Below are 23,778 nucleotides of genomic sequence, written 5' to 3' on the forward strand. Positions count from 1 at the left end.
CTGAGGTACAGCTGGTGAAGCTGAGAGAGCCCCCGGGGTGCTCGGAGAGTTGATGGGCTGTGAGTCTCACCTTCCAGGTGGCCGTGTGGGATGAAGCACGTGCAGGAGGTCAGCAGGCATAAATGTGAACAACACACACACACCTTCCCGAGGACTATTTAGGCATGAGGTTATTTTCTCCAGGCGTCTCAGAATCATCAACTAATGGTTCCACAAATCTACACCTGAAGCCAGACATGTGCAAAGCGACATGCTAGGGATGCAGTGTGAAACCACTGATTTAATGCTTGCGTCTTCTTCTGTATTTTCCAGCCCCTGCCCTGCTAAGGAGTGCCAGGGTTCCCAGGATAACTGTGCAGTGTGCTGCACAGGGCAGGACAGAGCCGGACAGTTCGTTCTGTTCCTATAGCAGATAAAGGCCCCTTTTGCCCTCGCAATTTCTGTCACCCCTCTCCCCGGCGCCTAAAGAATATTCTGTCCTGGATCACAGTGCCTTGTGGCCTCTATGGACCCTTCCCAATTCCTGGTAGTTTCATTTCCTGGAAGGCTGCAGCTCAGAGTCAGAGGCTCACAGGTTTGAGGCCTAGAAGTCCTCTCTGCTTTCCCTTCTCTCCCACCTCCCACTAGCACCAGCAGCAGTCTGCAAACCAGTGAGTCTACCTGCCATGTTCTCCTATCCAGTCCCCAGGGACAGCGGCTCGTGAGGACCCTCGCCACCCACTCCCAGCTGGTCTCCCTGCCAGCGGTCTCCCTCCCTCACCCCAGCCAGAGCCATCTCGCATACCGCTGCCGGAAACAGCTCCTCAGATACACGCTGCTGACAGCGCTGCTCCCGTTTAAAGCCCTTTCCAGCCTCCCATCACTGACAGAAGGAGGTCCTTAACTTGGTGTTCACAGTCACCCCAACCGTGCATGCCCTGTCTTCCCGCTTCATCCCCCACTCCACTCCCCTGGCCACACGAGGCCACTCTGCTCCCCAGTCAGCTCCCAAGGTCCCTCTGACTCCAAGTTCTGGCTCCGGCTTCTTCTTTGTTGAAATGCTCCCAGCTGTGTCCCATTTATCCTGTCTTTTGGGCCAGCCCCACTCTCAGGGACCTGAGACCGCACAATCTCTAGACCGCACAATCAAGATGCACCTTGCATGTCCCTGTGCCCCTGGCATGCTACTACACAGTGTATTCGCAAAGTTCTCTGTCCACATCCAGCCCTCATTATAGGATGGGATCTGAGGCAGGGAGTCCTTGTGTTTTATTTTATTCTTAAGAGGAAAAGTGAGAATTCTTATTATTTTTAACAATATTTAGCTTCCTCATCGAAGACATTAAATACTACCATGATTTAGTAATAACACTGTACTGTGGCATTCATTAAACCATTGACTTGGGGACAAGATGAGTGACATGTATTTGCAAGCTATTCATGATTCAGGAGTGACAATTAACTTTGAACACCACAGAGCAAACCATTAGTGGTGTATTCTACAAAATCCCTGCTGCTGAAGGAATGTGAAAGGTTCCCATCAGCTGCTTGATATCCTTGAGAGATGTCAAAACAAGACAATACTGTTCTCACGAATCAGCTGGCTGAACTTCCGACTTAAGCGAAAAATCTGGGTGATCCTCAGGCTTTGGCTACTTTTCAGTCCCAAGCAGAAATAGATGTATATTTTTTGCTCGAGAAAATCAAAGTTGTATTATGGAGGTTCTACGCATTGCTACCAGGCTGAATAAAGACTACATGGGGAAGTGCTGAGAGCAAATGTCCCCACATGGTGACATTATACGTTGCTGGGACCTTTGAAGAATCTGGCTTGGGTCTGATTTTCTGGAAGCAAAAATTCACTAAAAATGAGTAAAAAAGGGAAGGGGTGGGCAGGATGTTATTATATAATTCAGGGGAAAGGAGTCATAGCGGGGGAGTCACGACACAGTGGACTGCTGATAAGCCAGTCGGATGGTCTAGCGATATATGCTGTGTTGGTGTTTTCAAGTTGTGGAATTGGATTTTTAAAAGACATTTTTATTTTGAAATAATTTCAAACATACAGAAAAAATGCAGGTATGGCAACTCCACATCTGTGTCTACTATTTATACGCACACACAGTTTTTTTTTCTGAACCATTTGAGAGTACTAGCAGGCAGTGTGTTCTTTCACCCCTAAACATTTCAGTTGTATTTTCCTAAGAACAAAAATATTCTCTTACAAAACCACAGTACGGTTGTCAAATTCAGGAAATTTAACATTGATCTTAATCTACAGACCGTATTTCAACATTATCAGTTGTTCTAGAAACTTCCTGTACTGCTTTTCACCCCTCTAGTACCGGATCTGGTCCAGGGTAACATACTACATTTATTTATTTATTTTTATTATTTTTTTAAAGTGTTTTTTTAATTTATTTTTGAGAGAGAGAGAGAGAGTGAGACCGAGTATGAGGGGGGGAGGGGCAGAGAGAGAGGAAGACACAGAATCCAAAGAAGGCTCCAGGCTCTGAGCTGTCAGCACAGAGCCTGATGTGGGGCTTGAACTTGTGAACCACGATATCATGACCTGAGCCGAAGTCAGATGCTTAACCAACTGAGCCACCCAGGCGCCCCATGGTAATATACTACATTTAACTGTTACAGATTGCTTGTCTTTTTCACACCTCAGATCCTCTTTTCATAGGTCACGGTGAGGAATACAAAAATAGACAGGTAGCCTTTTCCATTTATTATTCTCTCAGAGGCTTTTATACATGGATTTTTCCATGTGAAAGGCACTCAATATATAATTATTAATTTGTATTTCTTGAGGAAAACTTCAAACTAGAAGGGGGGGGAACACGGTAATACTCTTTTACTATAGGTGAATTTGAAGAAATTCTGAAAGAAATAAAAGTAGTCGGGCAATAACTATAAAGATGAGGAGGGACTAAGTCCACTAATGAATTTCAATATGCAATAACCTATCCTGTTTTTGGTGGAGAGGGTCTTAGAGAAATCTAGTGAGTGTTATATTCCACCAAATATTTACAGAGCAATTGCTGGGTGCTCTGTGTGTCCTTCTAAGGAAAACACACAACTGGAAAGTGGAATGAATCACTAACGACAGAATTACATATCCAAGAACTCTGACGGGTGGGAAGCGGGTGGGGAGACGGCCGCTTGCCCATCACTACCGCGCACCAAACTGCACGTCTTCCCACTGAGAGGCGAAGCCAGTCCTGACCAAACCTGCTCTGGAGCAGCACCACCAAGACATGATTAAAAAGTCAGCTTCTCCCATATATGCCATTACAACACAGGACTCTGGTAGGAGGATGTTCACATACTCCAAGGGAAGCTTCCAAGATCGTCAGCCACTGGAACGAGGAACCCTGAGTTGGTCACAAACCCTGAATTGGTCACAGACCCTGCATGGCTATTCCCCCTCCCATTCTGCTGTCTATTGAGGTAAACTTCTTTGCTCAGCCTGTGACCTGTTGCCTCCAAATGGTGTTCTTGCTTCTCCTTGGGATGGCTGACCCAGAGATCTTTCCTGACACCCCAAGTGCAGGGAGCCCAAGTCCACCAGAGCGGTCACCCTCCCAGAGGGCCACTCGTCCAGAGGTGTGACCTCGCTTCTGCTTCAAGTTAACTTGACTCACACTCAGCTGTTTCTGCCACATGTAAAAACTCACAGAAGGACAAAATGATGGATCTACGATTCCTGGGTTATGCAACCACACAGATAATCAAGACTTGGCCTTATTTAAAAAGGATGACCACGTAACTAGCAAAAGGCACTGTTTATTAGATTTCTATCTTCGAAGACAATTTTTGTCTATGATGTCCTAGAGCAGGGGTCAGCAAACTACGGCTAACAGATCAAATCTGGGCAGCCACCTATTTTTGTAAATAAGGTTTTATTGGAACACAGTCACACCCCATGTTTACCTATTGTTTAGGGCTGCTTTCCCACTAGAACAGCAAAGTCGAGACAGAAACCAAATGGCCAATGAAGCCTAAAATATTCACTCTCTGGCTATTTATAGAAAAAGTGTGCCAACTTCTGTCTAAGAGCAATAAGGCACTGCAAAAAAGGGTAAGAACGAGGTACCTGTTGACTGGCAGGTGTTTTCTTGTGACATGGCGGTTGCCACAGTCTCCGTGGCAGCATCTCTGACGGCCTGCTCTTCACTCTGCAGGAGGGTGAGGACACATCTCCAGAGAGCAAGTGTATCCTGCAGTTCTAAGAAGACCAAAAGGAATTCAAATGACTTAGGGTTCAATTTACAAGCAGGTACCAATACTGTTTCAAATCTAGGGTGGAAGAGGGCAGTATTTAATGAGCAACAGCCATTCCTTTCTTCCTGGATACTGCAAGAACGGAAGACTTGGCAGTCAGATAAACACTGGAAGAGAGAGGGTCCTAAGGGGAAAGGTTTGGAAAGGTCTGTTTTTTGAGGGGAAGGCTTCTGGAGGCAACCAGCCCCAGGCAAGGCTCCCCACAAGGTGCGGCCCGGCTGACTAAGGCCCCGGGCCCAGCTATCCACAATGACTCACGATTCTCAGGAATGAAACTTTATGCATAAAGAGTGCTTTAGGGAAACTAGCCCAGTGTTGATTTGAGTGACTGCTTGAGCTTATAAATTCTGAAAGCAAAGTTTCAATCAAGATTATACTTTGGGGAGCAAGAACTTTTGAAAAGGGGAGAGAACCACGCACGATAAAGATAAAGACGCCAGCCTGTGCCACCTCTATGTGGAGCCCACTATCTGACCACCACTGCCCCTGGGCAGGAACTCTGGCTGGTCCCCATGCTAGGTGCTGCTGTGGACAATGGGGTAGGGAAAGACAGTATATGCCCCTGAGCCCCTGGGTGGCTCAGTCGGTTGAACATCTGACTTCAGGTCATGATCTCACAGCTTGTGAGTTCGAGCCCCACGTCGGGCTCTGTGCTGACAGCTCGGAGCCTGGAGCCTGCTTCTGATTCTGTGTCTCCCTCTCTCTCTGCCTGTCCCCCACTCACACTCTGTCTCTCTCTCCCTCAAAAATAAATAAAAATGAAAAAATTTAAAAAGAAATCACAGATGGAAATGTATGGCTGTGCCTCACAGCAGGGAAAGATCACAGTGGACTGGTGTGCCCCAGGCAGCTTTGATGAGGGAGGTGAGAGGTGGACAGGGCCTCACAGAAAGGATATATGGTGTATAGGGGGTGGGCCCAGGCTTGGGCAGAGTCACAATGGGAGGGCAACAGGAGACCATACTCATCATCCCTAGCCTTTCAATGGGGGCTTATCCTGTTGAACTCTCCTTAGGTCTAAGGACCTCATCTGCCCACGGAGAACTTGATATTAGAGTCACTAGTGCTTTAGTCAAACCAAGAACACCAACGTTCCCTCTGGGGTTTTGTTCTCTCTTTTCTGTTATAAATCTGGCTTTAAATTTTACACAGTCTTTCAGAATCTATGCACTCTAATTGTTCTCTCAGGTTTAATATTTTCCTTTCTTAATATTTTCCTCTTTAAGATGGTCACTTATGCTCTCAGAGATCTTCAATCTTCCCTTTTTAGTCCATTTTGATTTTTCTTTTTCCTTAAATGACTTCGTTCTGTCCTTGACTTGTCCCCATGCACTTTTATGTCCTTTGTCTTTCAGTTCTGTACCTATTTTTCATGCTCTTACAGGCCCTCAGCCACCACTGACCTCCTTCCTTACTGCATATAATGCTATAACCAGCTCCAGGAACTGATTATGAACCAATGGCTCTTAACCAGTACTCAATTTCGCTCAGAATTCCAAGTTATTTCACACACATTTTGCCTCATCCGAGCTAGGGTTACAGTGGCCAAAGTTACCCAGAAAATGCTACAATTGCTATCCCCACTGGAGAGGCTTCACCAAAGTTTTTGGTAAAGCTTTGCTCTTATTCCTCTGGGTCTGATGATTAAATCCCAATCACTGAAGGCCCCTTCCAGCTTTCCTTTGGGTGTAAGAAAAATGTGTGGAAGTCACTTAGAGGAAAGAATTAAAAAGATATCAAAGACAACTTTGTTTCCCAGAGATATCCAGACACATGAGACATTTCAATGGTCTGAACTGTGCTAACACTGAAAATTTGAGTCTCACCGTCTAAAAGAACAATTCTTTCCTTGAGTCTGTAAATCCTTTCTCCACAACTCCACTGAGAGCTCTCTGCATGCAGGGACCATGGCTTATTCTTATTCTTTGAATCTGCTTTTCACATTAACCTCAACACCAAGTCCTATTGATTTGCTTCCCAAACGCCTTTTGAGCCTGTCCTTTCTTCTTCTTTAATGCCCCGGCTTCACCCTGACCCATTCCTTTCTCACCAAGATCATTGCATCAGGCTTCCTGGAAGAGGTGACGGTTAGGGTGAGTCTTGAAAGACAAACAGAAGTCATTCAAGCAGCAGTCTGTTTAAAGAACTGTTCCCTACCGATGATGCACGGAGCCTATGTTTGGGAGTGGTGGCCGATGAGCAGGGAGGGCTGGGCAGGGCACCAAGCCATGTGAAAGGGTGTTTAGATTTTATGCTGAAGGCAAGGGGAACCCACTCAAAGGCTTTAAGCAGTGGAGTGAAACGATCAGATCTGTATTTCAGAAAGACGGCAGAGGCTTTTGGAAGCATTAAGGAGAATGGCTTTGAGGGCAAGATTGAAAGAGGCTGTTGGGGAAAAATGAGGAATTGGCAAGGGTTGGTAGGGGCAGGGGCGGGGGTGGCATTTGAAAGAGACGAAGGTACGGTGCACATGGGTAAATTTTCACCTTCCCTTCTTCTTAACCCTGGAGTATCTATTCACACTTCTAGCACATTTGGCACAATGGACCTCCCTGTGCCCAGGACACTTACCGAGAACGGGATCCGGGCTGGTGAGCAAGAACGGTGTGGTGCTGGTGAGGGCTTCGGCAGCGGCCAGCCTGGACTCTGTGGGAAGGTGTTCTCCACAGGATGCGGCGACCAACCGAACCCACTGCTTCAGTGTGGGGACCATGGAGTCCCTGGTCTGAAAGCACAAAGCATATGGCAGTTCAGCAGATGCGGTCAGGGGCTGACATGGTGTTAGGGACGAGCTACATACACCCCATTGGATCTGCAAATTAGCTCTTACTGCAGGGGGAAAATGGTTTTTTAGTTGCTTTTCCAACCCAACTAGGGAGAAATAAACAAGCCCAGGGGAGAAAATCTGACTGTCTTTCAGTAATACTGAGTCAGTAGAACTAGCGAACAAGTTTCTGGAGTCTTTCTGATGCAAATCAGGGTATCAGAACATCAGTGTATCTGACAGCTTCAGTAAAGACAAGCCTTTTGGGGGAAAGACTGTGGCAGCAAGTAATACTGTTGTCCCCAGGAATGAGATGCTCCTGTCTTTAGTAACAGAACCTCAGATTTTTGGCTGGGCATGTGGGTACCCAGCTGAAGACTACATTTCCCAGACGCCCCTGCACTTGGGAGTAATATGTGATTAAGTTCTGACTAACGGTACACTTTTAGTCATGCCTTAGGAAACAGCTATGACCTTCCCTTCCTAGGTTTCTCCTTTCTGCTAGCTGAATAAGGACAAGATGGTGGAAGTTGAAGCAACCGTCTGGGACCATGAGATGGAAGTCATGTTGAGAACAGCAGAAAAAGGAACAAGGGCCTGACGGCCCAATGCAGTCCAGCCACCATAACTGCTTTGACTGCTGTGATCTAGTTTAAGCCATGGTATTTGAGAGTTTCTGCTACAACACTTACAGCAGCTTCCTAACTAACACTGTTGTTTAAACAAAGCTCTATTTTTTTTTAAATACTAATAGCTTTCTTTATTGAGATACAATTCACCATATAATTTACCCATTTAAAGTATATAATTGAGTTTTTAGTATATTCACTGGTTTATACAACCCATTTGCCACAGTAAATTTCAGAACATCACCAAAAAGAGAAATCCCACACCATCCTCCATCCTGTCAGCTCCCCAGTGACCCAGCCCTAAACCACTAATCTACTTTCTGTCTCTATGGATTTGCTTATTCTGGACATTCCATATAAACTGACCAATACAATGCATGATCTTTTGTGACTGGCTTCTTTCATTTAGCATGTTTTCAAGGTTCATCCATGCTACAGATGTATCAGCACTTCATTACTTTTTATGACTGAATAATATTCCATTGAATGGACATACCACATTTTGTGTACCCATTCATCAGTTGATGGACATTTGGATTATTTCTATCTTTTAAACCCTGGTTTTCTATTTATTCTACAAAGGGGATTATTGTTCCAAATGTACTTTATTTCCCCTATCAATTTAAATGTTCAAAATAACCATCTATGGGGCTCTGTGGAACTGAACCAATGAGCAACTTAGACCTTGAGGAACAGGCCGGCTCCCAATGTACAAAGAAACTCAGGTCTTCCTGGGAACTTCTTTTATGTGTTTCTCTATGGTTTTGTTAATTTTTCTCTCCCTGGAAAACTCCCAATTTTCATCAAATATCGTTTCATTCAAGTACCACGCAGTGCCTTTAAGATGCACATGACAACTGGTTAAAAGCAGCTGTAGATGAGAACACTGTCTTCTGGCAGATGTGACAGGCTGCCCTGTGACTACTTTCTTAGAACTTGTTTTTTATTCCCCTCGGGGATGTAGCTTTGTTTTTTTCCAGTAAGTCCTCTCCCTTCCTACAAACCTCTCCCCCTCAAGCCCCCAACACACACCACTGACTTTTTTTGGCTCTTTTCTCCTAGTGACCAGCCAGCTTTAGCCTCCTGGCACACTTAGCTCTCACCCTCTGTTCCTTCTGAACTCAGTGACCTCCTCTGTGAAGTCTTCTCTTTAGCATCCCTACACTCCCTTCCTCCTCTGAAATCCTCCAGCCTCCTCTCTAACAGGGCATTTAATATCACAATCTAACCCTCCTTCTCACTCATGCCACTGTCCCTCCATCCTTGTTCATCTTCTGATCTCCAAGTACCTCTGGCAGTGCTCCTGTAAGGGACTGGAACCTGTGAAACTGTGCTGCCACTATCACAGTGTGGTCACGTGTAATCAGGAGCTTCAGGTACTTTTACTACAGTATCTACCGCCTTCTACTTATAATAATTCTCTGATGGAGGGGTGCCCTGGGTGGCTCAGTCAGTTAAGCATCTGACTCTTGATTTCAGCTCAGGTCATGATCTCACGGTTCATGAGAGCTCCGTGTCAGGCTCTGTGCTGACAGTGTGGAAGCTGCTTGGGATTCTCTCTCTCTCTGCCCCTCCCCTGCATGCATTCTCTCTCTCTCTCTCAAAAGTAAACATTTAAAAAAATAATAATAATTCTCTGACGGTGGCAGCTTTCTTGTACACCCCTAAGTACACATGTATTTGTCTTAAGGCATCTTCCCAGGAAGTTGTTTCAGTTACTTTGGTTCTGCCTCTCCCCCAAAGGACACGGGAGACAGATGAGGCACATCCGGCCCTCTATACAAAGCCAGCTAGGCCATGTTTTGGGGGAATATTTAAGCCTTAGCAATGTATTGTCATGCTCGGTTGGCCAGGATGCAATCCTAGTGACTTGCTCACTCATTTTTTTTTAAAAATTTTTTTTTCAACGTTTATTTATTTTTGAGACAGAGAGAGACAGGGCATGAACAGGGGAGGGGCAGAGAGAGAGGGAGACACAGAATCAGAAACAGGCTCCAGGCTCTGAGCTGTCAGCACAGAGCCCGACGCAGGGCTCGAACTCACAGACCGTGAGATCATGACCTGAGCTGAAGTCAGATGCTTAACCGACCAAGCCACCCAGGCGCCCCCCGCTCACTCATTTTTTAAAATAAAGAGTTTAGCTAGAAAAATAGAGGGAAAAAAAAGGGTTTGAGCATGTGTGTGTGAGTGTGTGTGAGTGTGTGTGTGTGTGTGTGTGTGTGTTCCATGGGAGAAGGCTGTGTTATCCTCAGGGACTCTAATCAAACGTGCCCAGAACAAGAGAAAAGACATGCCAATGGTAGAAAATTCTTGACGAGTTATACCCAAAGTGAAAAATCCACCTGAATAACATTTGGTAGAGGCCACATGTGCATACAGCAGTGGTTCTGCTTGCTGAGACATCTCACTTTAATTGACACCTTCCCCGCAAATGTGAGCACAAAAACCTAGGTCCTAGGCCAGAGGCAGAATCAGCCTTACCTCCTCACACGTCTGCATGCGGTGGGCAATCACTTTGGAGGCAAGTCTCAGAGCTACACTTTGAATTTCAGACCTAGAAAAAGCCAAAACACACACAAAATAAAACCAAACCTACTTTATATACAGATGGGTTTTTGCATCAGTCTGTAATCGATGCCACTGTGAATGCTAGAAATGCTCAGCTCATGACCATACAAATGCCTCCAGAAGTAATTACCTTTTGATTATTAATGTGAAACTCTGACATCATCCTATGACTTGAGCTTAGAACATGCTCCTAGGTAGAGTTTTAGAAAGAAACACAGGACCTGAGCCTTTAGGCCAGGACTGTGCGCAAGCTCATTATATAACTGACTGCTGGGACCACGTGTGATGCCGAGGTTGCACAGGGGTATCGGCGCAAACCTTTCATTGGAAGCAATATCCATCGTCCAGATCAGGAACTCCTTTGGGGTTAAATGGATACAGTGCTCCGTCTCGGGAAGCCACTCACTGGGGTCCATGTGATGAAGAATTTTCAGTATCTGTGTGTGTCAGATCCATGGGGGGAAAAAAGCTCAGGAGAAAGTCTTCAGAAGCCCAATAATCATCACTTGTACCGTTAATAGGAATCTATCTTTCAAATAGGTCCACTGACTTATTTCTCCCTTAATACTTTTGGGAGACCAAGACAGGGTGGAGTAGTGACATACCCGAGGGACCTTAGTGACCTGGGATCAGAGTCTAGATGCCCCAATTCCTAATCAGTGCCCTTTCCCCTTTGATGATGCTTTCTCGGTGGCCATGAATAAAGCCATGTCAATAAAGACCACCCTTTGCCACATTCTACAGCCAATTTTCAATGCTGTCTTTCTTAGAGCACAGAGTGGCTCACTCCCGTTCTCTATCTTGGCTTATTGCCATCATCATTACCACTGTCATGAAGCCATGACAAGTACTATACGAAGAGTTCTTGCCCACTAGACACTGCATCTCCTTCCTGCAGCTGCGGGAGAAGCCAAACCCAATCATGCCTACACAGTCTTGTTACGGTGAGCTTGCCAAAGAACGTGGGGAGCAGAGGGGATGGTGAATACAACAGAGACTTTACCTTGCAGAAGCATTCTGGGTGATTTTCCTTCATGGCCAACATCAAGAATGTCCCTCCCATATTCCACAGCAAGGGTGGCAGTCCCTTCTCTCCTAATCCAGAGGCTGCTGTTGAAAACCTTTCCAACAGGGCTTCTAATGTCAGCAGGCGCACTTCAGGGAAAGAAGACTCCAACAGCTGAGGGAAGGATATGGGAATGTCCCTTGCCTGCTCTCCAGCCTGGGCCTCCACTGCCCACACTGCAGAGATGGCTAGTTTGGTGAGGCTCTGGAGGTACTGGGGCAGGCCTGGCACTGTGAAGGTATAGGGGAATCCTGTTATCAGCTCTGATCTTGAGATGATCCTTCTGATGTCCCCCCAGAAGCCAAGATGCTCCAGAGCTGAAAGAGCAAAAAAGCAAAGGGAAAGAGGTTATCACTTTATTCAAAGTTCCACAAAAGGACAGTGGACACTGCAAGGCTCTGGGTACATGGGGGTGGCACTACCAGATGCCTTTCTTGAACAGATTTCACATGAATGATGTAATAAGCGACTAGCCCACTTAGGCTCAGAAGTCTGAACTTACTACATTTGCCTAGAAGCAATTTCTGTTTAGGTAATTCACAATGTTGCTATCAGAAGATGTGGTCCTGGCACCCCTCCCCAACATTCAATAGGTATGGACTCAGGAACCTCTTGAGTCACTAGGCCTCAGAGTTGAGCAGGATAAAAGGCCAGCTAGTCCAAACTTCCTTTAGGGGCTCAGTTCCCTCTCCAGCACCTTTCCTTGGAGGCTCCTGATGGACCCCTACAGTGACTCGGAGCTCACAAGACAGGCTATTCCATTGTTAGCAGATCAAAGTGTCACCAAGTTCTTTTGGGAGTTCCTACTCACTGGCCTAATTTTGCATTTTGTGGTTCCCAATGAGCCCTTCAGGCATTACAGCCCCGGTCTTCTCTGGACAAAACACCCTTGCTTCCTTTAGCTACTCCCCACACGGTGGGGCTTGCCTTCTCTCGCTATTCTAGCTGCCCTCCTTCGGACATGCTTCACCCCTCTTGAGGTCTGGCTCTGTAGAATGGAACATGATTTTCTCACATGATATGACCCACAGGACGATGGCTTTCCCTGTTCTGACACTAGGTTACTGGAGGCACATCACACTTGTTGACTCATGTGGATCTTAAAGTCAACTGAAACCACAGCCTTTCTTTTTTTACATGGTCTACTGAGGGTGGTGAGTCATCTTTCTCCCACCTTGTACTCAGTACTTAGATCAGGACTTGTTTTCTTTGTTTGTTTGTTTTAAACCCAAGTAGAATCCCTGTTAAATTTTATCTCCCTGTTAAGTTTTATGGCCTGCCTTTTAGATTGCCAAGATCTCTTTGTACTCTCACTTCTGATCAAAAAACACTTATTGCCTGCTTACTATGCACTGGGTGCTAAGTAAAATAAGAACACTGCCCATAAGGAGATTATAGTTCAGTTTGAGAGTGAGAAATGAATGACTAGGTGATTCCAATACAGTGGTGTAAATGATAATGAGTCTTTAAGGGGAAGGGAGGGGAGAATGTGTTGGAGCCACCAAAGCAGAGCAAAGGTTCAAAAACATGAACCAGAATGGACCACGTGGGGAACCACAGACAGTCTGCTATCACTACAGCACAGAATTCGAGATGGTGCTAGAGAAGTACTGTGGCCAGGACCTGCAGAACCTCCTGGGCCACATGAAGGAGCCTGGACATTCTTCTGGAGGCAAGGGAATGCCACTGGGGCGTTACTTCAAGTGACAAGGTCAGGCAGTCATCTAGGAGAGAAGGGATGAGGGCCTAAAGTAAGGAAGGGCTAGGGGAAGATGGATTTGAGAAGCAGTGAGGGAATCAAATTGGCAGCACTGGGCACTGAATGGGGGAGGAGTCTTGGGTACCTCCCAGAACCCAGATGCTTCACACAACACATTCATCATCCAACAGAAGTTACGTAAACCTCAGTTTGACAAGCATGCCATAAATGGCCGCAAAGAATTAGTGAAACTGTGGACTGGGCCAGTGTGGAGGGCAGAGGGTATCAGTGAGTGTTACAGGCAGCTCCTAGCCCCATCCCCTACCTACTCTAAACTCTCCCCAATTCATTAACCAGCCAGTTATAAATCCTCCTAACTTTACCATTTACCTAACTGTGCGTGGGATTTTACCTACAAGAACATCAGGACAGACTTCATCAAAGGCCTTGCTGAATTTAGGTATCTCGTAACTCAGTCGACACTACTGACTTCTAGAAAACTATCATAAACATAATAGAAATATAAAAGATTATGATAACAGAAAAAACTTACTTGAAATTTCAAAACCTTACAGGCTTGCGATAATCCAGGGATTAAGAATACAGAATATTCATGTTACACATCAAATTGCTGCAAAAAGAAGTTTGCCCCGAAAGGCAAAGTGGGGGCTCAGGCTCCCATATGACTGTGCCCCACGGAAAACACCACCGCCAACTGCCGCCTGTGGTTGCAGACACACCTTTGCTCTTAACTCAGAGTCTATAGAAGTCCGAGTTCAAGTGGGAGGGCAGCCATCTTTACAAAGCAGCAGGGAAGCCCCAGACAGTTGGGATCCTCAACCTCTGTGTCACTATCTCTATTTTCTTCTTCTTCTTTTTTTTAAATTTTTCAATGTTTATTCATTTTTGAGAGAGAGAGAGAGAGAGAGAGAGCGAGCGTAGCGCACAAGCCACGAGCAGGGGAGGGGCAGAGAGAGAGGGAGACACAGAATCTGAAGCAGGCTCCAGGCTCTGAGTTGTCAGCACAGAGCGCAATGCGGGGCTCGAACCCACAAACCGTGAGATCGTGACCTGAGCCGAAGTTGGATGCTCAACCAACTGAGCCACCCAGGTGCCCCACCATCTCTATTCAGTGCCTAAAAACCTATCCCACTACAATTTAGTGAGGAGACCACACCATGTGGTCTTCAGGTGCCACTTCCTCACTCTTCCCACCCACTGCTGCCTCAGGATAACACTGCCTTAAAAAGGAATTTCATTTGTTGGCAAGGAGTCAGAAACATGGCTCAGAGATCTGCTCTTTAGAACATAATAAGAAACAGGAAGAACTGTCTAGGCTATTCTGGACAGTTTTCAGATGAACCTGTTATCTGAAAGAGAGATACTCCAAGCAGAGTGCATCATTCACTAGACTCAAGAGCCAGGCACCCAGCCCCACTTGCTTCCTCTAGGGCCTTGACAAAGGATGACATCATCAAGAACCCAAGGACTGAAGGCACTGCCCTAAAGAAATGGAAGATGGGGGACAAGCTTAGGAAGGTCTCCTTTGGGACTTCTTGGCCTACGTTGCCAGTGCAGTTCAGTACAATTCCATAAGCATTTACTGAGCATAAGCATTTACTACGTACTTTGGGAGAGAGAGATTCAGAGTTGAGAAAGAAAAATTACTTGCTATTAAAAAGCTTTATAACTAATGGGAAGATAAAGACAACTACAAAAATTGCAAAATGCTTAGAGCTCTACAAATGTTAGCAAGAAAAGCTACATTTATGTGGCATGCACTATAGAATGTTATATACCCATTATTTAATGCTAGGAATAATAATTACTTTTAGAATTGACACTTGAATACTATTCTAATTCCACAAGTATTAACTCATTTGAAGAAGTAGGTGCTATTATTATTCCCATTTTACAGATGATGAAACAGAGAGGTTAAGTTACTTGCCCAAGGTTGCAAAGAGAGTACATGAGTCAATGAAGGACCAGAACGAATGTGATGGGCACTTACTTTCTACGGGGGTGAGGGGGAGACAAAATAAAAACTTTCACGAGGAAACAACATTTAAGATGGGTCCTGAAGGCTGCCCAGAGGTGCCTGACTGGAGGTGGAAATGGCAAATGCTCCAGGGGAGGTTGAGAGACAAAGAGAGACCAAGAATAGGTTCGCTGAGTTAGTGTGTCAGCCGAGGAGGAGTCAGGTCAGAACCACAAGCTACGAGTTATCAAATGACATTCATTTAGATACTTTCTCCTAACTACTTCATTGTGCACCAAGACCCAAAGAGATGACCTAGAGCACAGTTTCTCAAACTGGAGTGAGCATCAGAATCACCTGGAGGGCTTGCTAACCCACAGACTGCCACCTGGGCCTCATCCCCAAAAGTCTGATTCAGGAAGTCTGGGGAAGAAGCTGAGAGTTTGCATTTCTTTTCTTTATTTTTTTAAACTTTATTTATTAATTATTATTATTATTATTATTAATGTTTACTTTTTGAGAGAGAGAGAGAGAGAGAGGAGGAAGCATAGAGAGAGAGGGACACACAGAATCCAAAGTGGGCTCCAGGCTCTGAGCTGTCAGCACAGAGACCGACAACAGGGCTCGAATCCACGAACCACAAGATCATGACCTGAGCCAGTCTTATGCTTAACCGACTGAGTGAGCCACATAGTCGCCCCTATTTTTTTAATTTTTTAAAAATTTTAGTGAGCGAGAGAGCATGTGCACGAGTGGAGGAGAGCACACTCAGTGCAGAGCCTGATGAGGGGCTCGACCCACGACTCTGGAATCACTGAAATCAAGTGTCCCAAATCAAGTGTCGGAAGCGCAACTGAATGAGCCACCCAGGTGCAGTTTGCCTTTCTAATAAACTCCCAGGTGATGCTGATGCTGCCCAGCCAGGTGCTTTGAAAACCACTGCCCTCAAGTGATAGTTCTTAACCAGAGGTTATTAAAACCACACACACCTGAATCCCACTCTGGCCTATTCTAATCCAGTTGGCTTCAGTTGGGTGCAGACACCTACAGTCTTAAGAAGCCAACAGCTAATTCTGCTGTGTAGCCCAGCTGAGAATCATGTTCCTGAGACACGACTTTCATAGGGGGTCTGTAGGGTTTATGCATGTGTGGGTAGGCAGGGGTTTGCAGTCCCAAGCAGAGTCCAACTGATTCCAGCCCAGTACTTCTTTATAGTGTAGAGAATTCACCACACCCCTTTTCCTCTTACAAATAAAAACATCAAAGGAGGGAAACCACTAGGAACTCAAAAGAATGAACAAGTGCTGGAATAAAGGCCCCTGGCAGGCCTCAATGCTGGCTCCCGGGGTACAGGTTGTTTTAGGTGCAGGATGTAGCGGTGAAATAGAAAGACCAGGCTCCGGTCTCATGGGGTTCCCACTTACATGGGGACCACAGTCCACCTCTCCCCCTGGGCCTACATTGAGGGCGTCTCGAGCTGCAACAGGAGGCTGGAGTTAGAGATGACCAATACTTTAACATAAGCAGCTGCAGTGACTAAAGAAGAGGTACGTATTGCTTTCCTCTCTGACCCAGTGGCTTCTGGGCCCAGGAAGTGCGTTCAATTCACCTGGAGAGCTTTAGAAAAACACCTAGGACAGGGGGCACTTAACTACATGGCCGGGGCAAGCCTGGTTTTAAAGGGACCTGGGTGACTCTAGTGTAATTCTTCCAGGCTTGCCAGCTCCTGCTTTACCAGCTCTGCACCCACAGCAGGTAAGACAGAGTCCACCAAATGTTTTTCACAACTGGGACCTCTCCCTGGCCAAGCACGGTTTGGTGTCCTGTGCTACCAAGTGCGTTTGAGAGCCTAGGTCAACACAGGGTACTTATTTCCATTTCTGTCTGTGACTATTGTCCACAGCATGCAAAAAACCGAGGTTAGTTCTTCGGTGGGGTGCCTCAGTCTGAGGTTTAGCACCTCTCTCCTCTGGAAGATAACATTTCTGTTTGCAATTTCAATTTTGATTGCTTTGGGTTTCTTCCTTCCGATCTTTCTTGGAAAGCCAAGTGTTCCAATGAAAGAGTCCAGTCCCTCCTTTAATGGCCCCATCTTATTTTTCATAAATTAGATGATTTTTTCAAACTTATTAATTGGGAGTTTTTTCCAGCCCTCCTTATTTGGAAAGTCTTTGGATTTTCTCACCAGTGCAGTCACCCAAGTATGTGTGACTGATTTTAAACATCCAATTTGATTTCGTTTTTGAAATTAACTTTTTGTTTCTTTAGAGCAAGTGTATTTCTAGCCTTCAAAGGCACGGCTTAATGCTGGATTCACTTGGAAGGGTAATACCTCCGGCTGTGCTAAGTCCTGGTTCAATGGGGAAATAATTCCCCAAGTTTGGAATCCAAGGACCGAGAAAATGTCAAAAACAATGTGACAGACTGGTATATGTTGCCAGCTTTTTATCTTGTCAAGGAAGGATGTTAAAAACCTAACATCTATTCATCATTTCATAAAAGAAAGGCTATCTTAACACGGAAAAAAGTAGCAAACCCATGGTGGCATCATAAAGGGCAATTCTTTTTTTTTTAATTTTTTTAATGTTTATTTATTTTTGAGACAGAGAGAGACAGAGCATGAATGGGGGAGGGTCAGAGAGAGAGGGAGACACAGAATCTGAAACAGGCTCCAGGCTCTGAGCAGTCAGCACAGAGCCCGACGCAGGGCTTGAACTCACGGACTGCGAGATCATGACCTGAGCTGAAGTCGGAGGCTTAACCGACTGAGCCACCCAGGCGTCCCCCCAAGGGCAATTCTTTAAAGACATTTGGCTTTAAGAAAAATTTGCCATAATATCATTTGGTTATAGTTTTATTATGAAAGCATCACCAGGGTGCAGCACAAGGGAACTGTAGTTTCGGAGAAGCTGGTAACAGTTTCCTGAGTTTGATCTGTTTGGACAGCATGACAACCCTAACAGAGGTCTCCTCTGGGGGAACCGCAGGGACTTTGCCGTGTCCCTTGGGACAGCGAGCAAAGTGTCTGTGTGAAGGAGCGCAGTGGTCCATTCACACAATTCCCTCTGGTAATCTCTGATGTGTTATCTTAGCAGTTCTTGGTTCTTTGGCAAGCTGTAGATTTCAGTGTTATGTCTGCAACCTGAATAGAGATTGCTAAATTAACTGCATTTCAAAGGTGCCACTCCCTAACTAACCAAGGTAGGGTGCTAACATCAACCTGGTGCCGAAAGAGGATTTAAAAGCAGCGCATATATATATATATATATATATATATATATATATATATATATATATATATTTTTTTTTTTTTTTTTTTTTAGTTTATTTTTGAGAGAGAGAGGGAGACAGAGCGAGTGAGTGAGCGCAGAGGCTGGGCAGAGAGAGAAGGGGACAGAGGAACCAAAGCCGCCTCTACACTGACAGCAGAGAGCCCGATGTGGGGCTCAACCTCACAAACCATGAGATCATGACCTGAGCCGAAGTTGGATCCTTGAGCCACCCAGGCACCCTGCAGCACATACTCTGAGCAGGGACAGTCAGTGTCCTATGTCACAAATCCTGTCTTATTATTTAGGGAAGTCTGTCTTCTCCCCAGAGGAGGAGCCTAGCCCCAAAGGGCAGGCCTGTGGGTCATTCATCTTTGATTTTGAGCTACTCATGGATCTGTTAAAATTTCTTAAAAAAAAAAAAATCAACATAATCTTAAAAAGATGCATGTTAATCTAAATAGCTTTAATAAGGACCTTCTGGGAAAAAAAAACATGGGATGATATCATTGCTACATAATTATGGATACAGTGGAGTTTCGCCATAGGAGCATTTAATTTAGGCGAATTTAACTCTAAGCACTCAGCAGATAGATCGGAAAATAACAATTAAAATAGAAGGCAGTTTCACCTGGCACCCCAGTCACTAAACACATTCCTGGAAGGGTGGTTGTGCTGCTCCCACAGACCAGAGGTTCTCAGACTTTAGTGTGCTTTCTTGCAGAGCTCCTGACTCAGTTGGCCTGGGGCAGGGCCCCCCAGATCACAGTTCCAACAAATTCCCAGGTGATACTGATGCCGCTATGCAGGAACCACATTTTAAGAACCACTGTCTCCACCCATCTGAGATCATCTGCGCTTCCTGCAGCGTAAACACCTTGCCGCCATGCTGAATTCGTGTGTGACTAGTGTTTACTGGTGTTTGTTTTTGAACACCACGGCTCCTAATCATAAGTCAGCCCCTTCATCTAGTGTTTGGCCAAAAGCTCCTGGCTTTCACTGTGAAGTCACGAATCCAGATAGCCTGATTTTGTGTTGAACTGGCCCAAGTAAAATAGGAAAGAAAGAGTAAGTGTGCTGGCCCCAAGACCGCACTTCCTTGGCCCAGCAGAGATGGTTATAGGGGATGCCAAACTCCCGGTAATCACATTAAACCCGTTCTACTTCTAAGTAGCTAGCTTTTGGTACCCATGAAGGGGGGAAGGATCCCCAGGATTGAAAAGGCCAACCAAACAGAAAAAAATGGTTTCACTGCTATGGAATAAGTCACTTACCACGATATTGTGTCAATGACAATGATACTGATTATGTCACTGTGGTAGTCACTTGCCACTAAGAATCAGAAGTTTTTTTTCTTTTGCCTGACCTTGCACATGCTGTTGCCTCTGCCTCAAATGAATGAATGAATGAACAAATGAATAGATTTCTCTTTCACATACTGAAAAGGCTCTGAATTCTCTGATACCAGTAGGTCAAGAAAAGTTTGCAGATGGAACTGTTCTAAAGTTTCTTGGATCCTCCCCCTTTCTCCCAGAATCTCCAGCTTCCTTAGAAAAGTTGGGCGTGAGCAAATACAAAGCAGACTTCATTTTTAATTCACAGCAACATGGACAGTGTTTTCTATTTCAAAGGACTGTAGCTCTGGTCAGAGAGATCTGCAGTCAGATCCAACAAAAGTTCCTACCTCAAACAGTTGACAAACTGGTTCTAAAAATAATCACAGATGACAATTTGTACACTCTGTGAATGTTAATGTCCCCTTGCGCAATTTGTCAGTAAAAAGTATATATATATTTGGGGAGAAAAGGAAACCATAGGAACTGCAACAACAACAACAAATCAACTGATTTAATAAATCTTGGCTTCTCCTTATCGAAGGGAAATTCCATTCCTGGATTTAATCCTCTGCGCCTCCCAAAGCACTGTAATCCTGACCCTGGGGGCCCCTCCACTAACCAACATGTAGAATGACCTGGTGGAAGGATCTGGAGACTAACTTTGTCTTGAGAAACACCATGAACTGGTGCTGGCTGCTTATTTCTTGCCTACTTCTGTTTCCAGGTCTCTGAACCCCTTTATGCCCTGTTTACCCGTCCCTTTGAAAATATTCCCTCCTTCCCTTGCCCCCAGCATATTCTCAAAGGCATGTATTTTTTTTTAAGCACAGAATTCCTTATCTGCTGCTGTGGAAGGAGGATGAGCTTCTGAGAATACCATCTGAAGACTATCTTGTCAACCCATGGAAATAAAAACCTAGTCCCTGTGCTTAGGGTGCTTGGGAGACTGCTCTGGGAGTGATCTCTAAAAGGATTTGGGCTAAAAATGAGCTCATCAGGCATTGGGTGGGACCAAGGTTTACTTCTGGACTCCACCCACCATCCCATCGGCCCCTGTCCAACACAAGGGGGAAGTCAGGAAATACTTGTGGATAAACACATGACAACCCAAAGACACAAACATAAAATTACTTCTGAGCAAACAGCGCTTCTGGTTCTTTGTCAGTGACTGGCTACTAAGGACAAGATTAGGAAATCAGGAATTTCCCTAGCATCACACTCTAGACGTCCTTGTTTAGATCTGCCTTTTCCCCACAAAAGACCTGGGGCTTCTGTTCCACCCTTAGGCAATGAGATACAGTATGAAATCAACTTGAAAGGAGGTAGCTAGCTGGGAAGATTCCTTTAAGTAACTGGGGCTTACCTCTGTCTTGTCTCCTGGGATAAGAGAGAAGCCAGAACCACCTATCTCAGTCCCTTGCAGGTGCCACAGTTCACAGTTCTGGGAAAAACTGACTCTAAGACTCAAGAAGTTTCTGGCACTACTGGGCTGCGGACTAACACCCACATGAATGATGCTGTGAGGTACAGCAGAGCTGGCAGATCCAACAGAGTCTATGCTATTTAGCGTGAAGTCCAGCCCCATCACGGAGGGAGAAGTTAAGTACATTCTGCCAGATGAGCAACGGAGGTAAGCCTGGGAGTAAGTGTACCTGGCCATGGGACCAACAGAAGCTTTGTCTCCTGCTCTGCATGAGATGATGCATTTCTTTGTTTTTGCTATCAGTTTTAACTGCTGATAGCTGCTTTTCTTCCAACACTGGATTTTTTCCTTTCTTGGGACATAACTTTTCAAGTTTTCATATATATCTTTTTAATGTGACCTTCATCACCCCGGTCTTCAGAGCATATTAGCCCCATTGTACAGTTGAGGCATCAAGAGGTTTCAAAACAAAGTGATGCAAGTGATTTTTGCTTCAGGCCACCAAGGTTTAACTGTTACAAGAATTGCCCTTGTGCCATAAACAACTAGAAAACTGGACAAAATGTGACAAATTACTGTTTATAAACATTAGATATGGGCAGTGTGATCCTTCAGAGACCAAACAAACAAGGTAAGCCTCACCACTGCCCCAGACTACTACCTACAGGCAATTTCCATAGCAGGGGAGCCCCAGAGCCCAGAGATCTTGCTGAGTGGAGAAGATGAAAGCTCTGAGTTTGGGGAGGCAGCTGGAATTTGTGGGTCAGAATAGTGACGACGAGGTATCTGTACAAAAACAAAGATCTGCAGAGGCAACCTACTGAGTCTCTGCTGAACACTGATGTGCATGTACGAGGGGTGAAACTCCATGAGGCTGCGGAAAGAACCGTGAGAGCCATGGGCCCAACAATTCTGGAAGCTCAGCTCGGCTCCTGGTAGTTCATGCTCTCACCAGTTAGAGTAGAAAAACCTTGTAATACATGGGGCATCAGGTAGAGACCGAGAAAGGTCTTGTTAGTGGAGCTACATTTGCATTAAACTAAAGGCTCCTCTTCAGATTGGACCCGCCAAAACAGAGCTTATTAAAAGCAAGCCCTGGGGGACCTGGGGGCTCCGTGGTTAAGCATCTGACTTCGGCTCGGGTCATGTTCTCACAGTTTGTGAGCTCATGCACCGCTCTGGGTGAGATCCAAACCCGCTTTGGGTAAAAACACGAGTCCCATGTCTCTCTCTCTTTCTCTCTCTCCCTCTCTCCCTCTCCCTCTCTCCCTCCCCTTTGCTCACTTATGCCCTCTCTCTCTCTAGGAAAAAAAAAAAGAAAAAAAAAAGCAGGCCCTGGAATGGATCCAAAAGCAATCCAATGGATCCTAAGTAACAACCATATGTCAGAACAAAGTCCAACACTTTTTTTAATTTTAATTTTTTTAACTAAGTTTTATGGCCAAGTGGGGCTTGAACCCACAATCCTGAGATCAAGAGTCACAGGCATCCCTAAAATCCAACACTTTAAAGGAATAAAATAAATCCAACACTCAACAACATAAAATTAATATTGTCTGGCACCAGTAAAAAAAAATATATGCATGCAAAAAAATGGGAAAATATGACCCATAACTGGGAGAAATATTAATAAAAATAGACCCCAAAGTAACAATAATAATAATGGAAGTAGAAACAAGGATATGATAACAGCTACTATAAACATGCTACATATGGGCAAGAATCTAGAGAAACATGGAAAACGATAAAGAGAAATATGAAAGATATTAAAAGGACACAAGTCAAACTTATAGAGCTGAACAAGATAATATATGAAATAAAAAAAATACACTAGATGGAGTTAGCAGCAGATTAAAAACTGCAAAAGAAAAGACTAGTGAATTTAGAGACATGAATTAGAAGCTATCAAAAACGAAACACCGATAGAAAAAACTGCCAGGGCATCAGTGATGTGTGGGACAACTCCCAGTGACCTAATACACATCTGAGTCGAGTCCCAGAAAGAGAAGAAAAAGGGAAAGGGCTGGAAAAAATATTTGAAGAAATAATTGTGTTGGAACAATTGGCCTTTTGTATGCTAGAAATGAAAAAGAGAACTTCAACCTTATCTCATGAGATACATGAAAATCTGGTTGATGTCAATCAAAGAGCTAAATGTAAAACCTTATATATAAAATTGTAGAAGAAAACATGACCAAACATCTTTGTGACTTTGGGATAGATAAGACTTCTTTACTAGGGCACAAAAAGCATAAAACAAAGAAAAAATTGATAAATTGGACTTCATCAAGATTCAAAATGTTTGCTCTTCAAAAGACATTGTTAATGAAAAGATAAACAACAGACAGGTAGAAAATATCTATTTGTATAAAGGACTTATATTCAGAATAAAGAACTCTAAGACTCAATAAGAGAACTCAACTTAAAAAAGAAATATGCAAGAGATTTGAATAGACATTTTACCAAAAATATACATGTATAGAAGAACTACTAGAGGGACAATAATACCAAGTCTAGGTAAGGATGTTGAACAACTAGACCTCTCATATAGTGCTGGTGGGGATGCAAAGTGGTATGCCCCTTTGGAAAACAAGTTTGGCAGTTTCTTGTAATTCTTATCCTAACCCAGTGATCACCTTCCTGGGTTTTACTTAACAGGAATAAAAACATGACCCACAGAAACACTTCTACATGAATGCTCAGAGCCACATTCTTCACAATCTCCAAAAAGTAGAAATGCCCAAATGTATTTCAACTGGTGATTTAATATAAACCA

General features: G+C 44.7%; 1 protein-coding gene across 1 annotated transcript in view; it reads right to left on the reverse strand.

The window, feature by feature from the left end:
- The window catches only part of THADA (THADA armadillo repeat containing), a 332,083-nt gene that overhangs the window by 44,888 nt on the left and 263,417 nt on the right, over window positions 1-23,778 (reverse strand). The window contains exons 32-36 of the mRNA XM_047067532.1: window positions 11,234-11,613; window positions 10,549-10,667; window positions 10,144-10,216; window positions 6,841-6,994; window positions 4,082-4,213 (exon numbers count right to left, since the gene is read on the reverse strand). Coding sequence (XP_046923488.1) covers window positions 4,082-4,213; window positions 6,841-6,994; window positions 10,144-10,216; window positions 10,549-10,667; window positions 11,234-11,613 — 858 coding nt within the window. The remainder of the gene's footprint in view (window positions 1-4,081; window positions 4,214-6,840; window positions 6,995-10,143; window positions 10,217-10,548; window positions 10,668-11,233; window positions 11,614-23,778) is intronic.

This window comes from Lynx rufus, unplaced genomic scaffold (assembly GCF_022079265.1).
Source record: "Lynx rufus isolate CCGP_SWC_20201006 ecotype Redwood Valley unplaced genomic scaffold, mLynRuf1.p SCAF_8, whole genome shotgun sequence".
Lineage (NCBI taxonomy): Eukaryota > Metazoa > Chordata > Mammalia > Carnivora > Felidae > Lynx > Lynx rufus.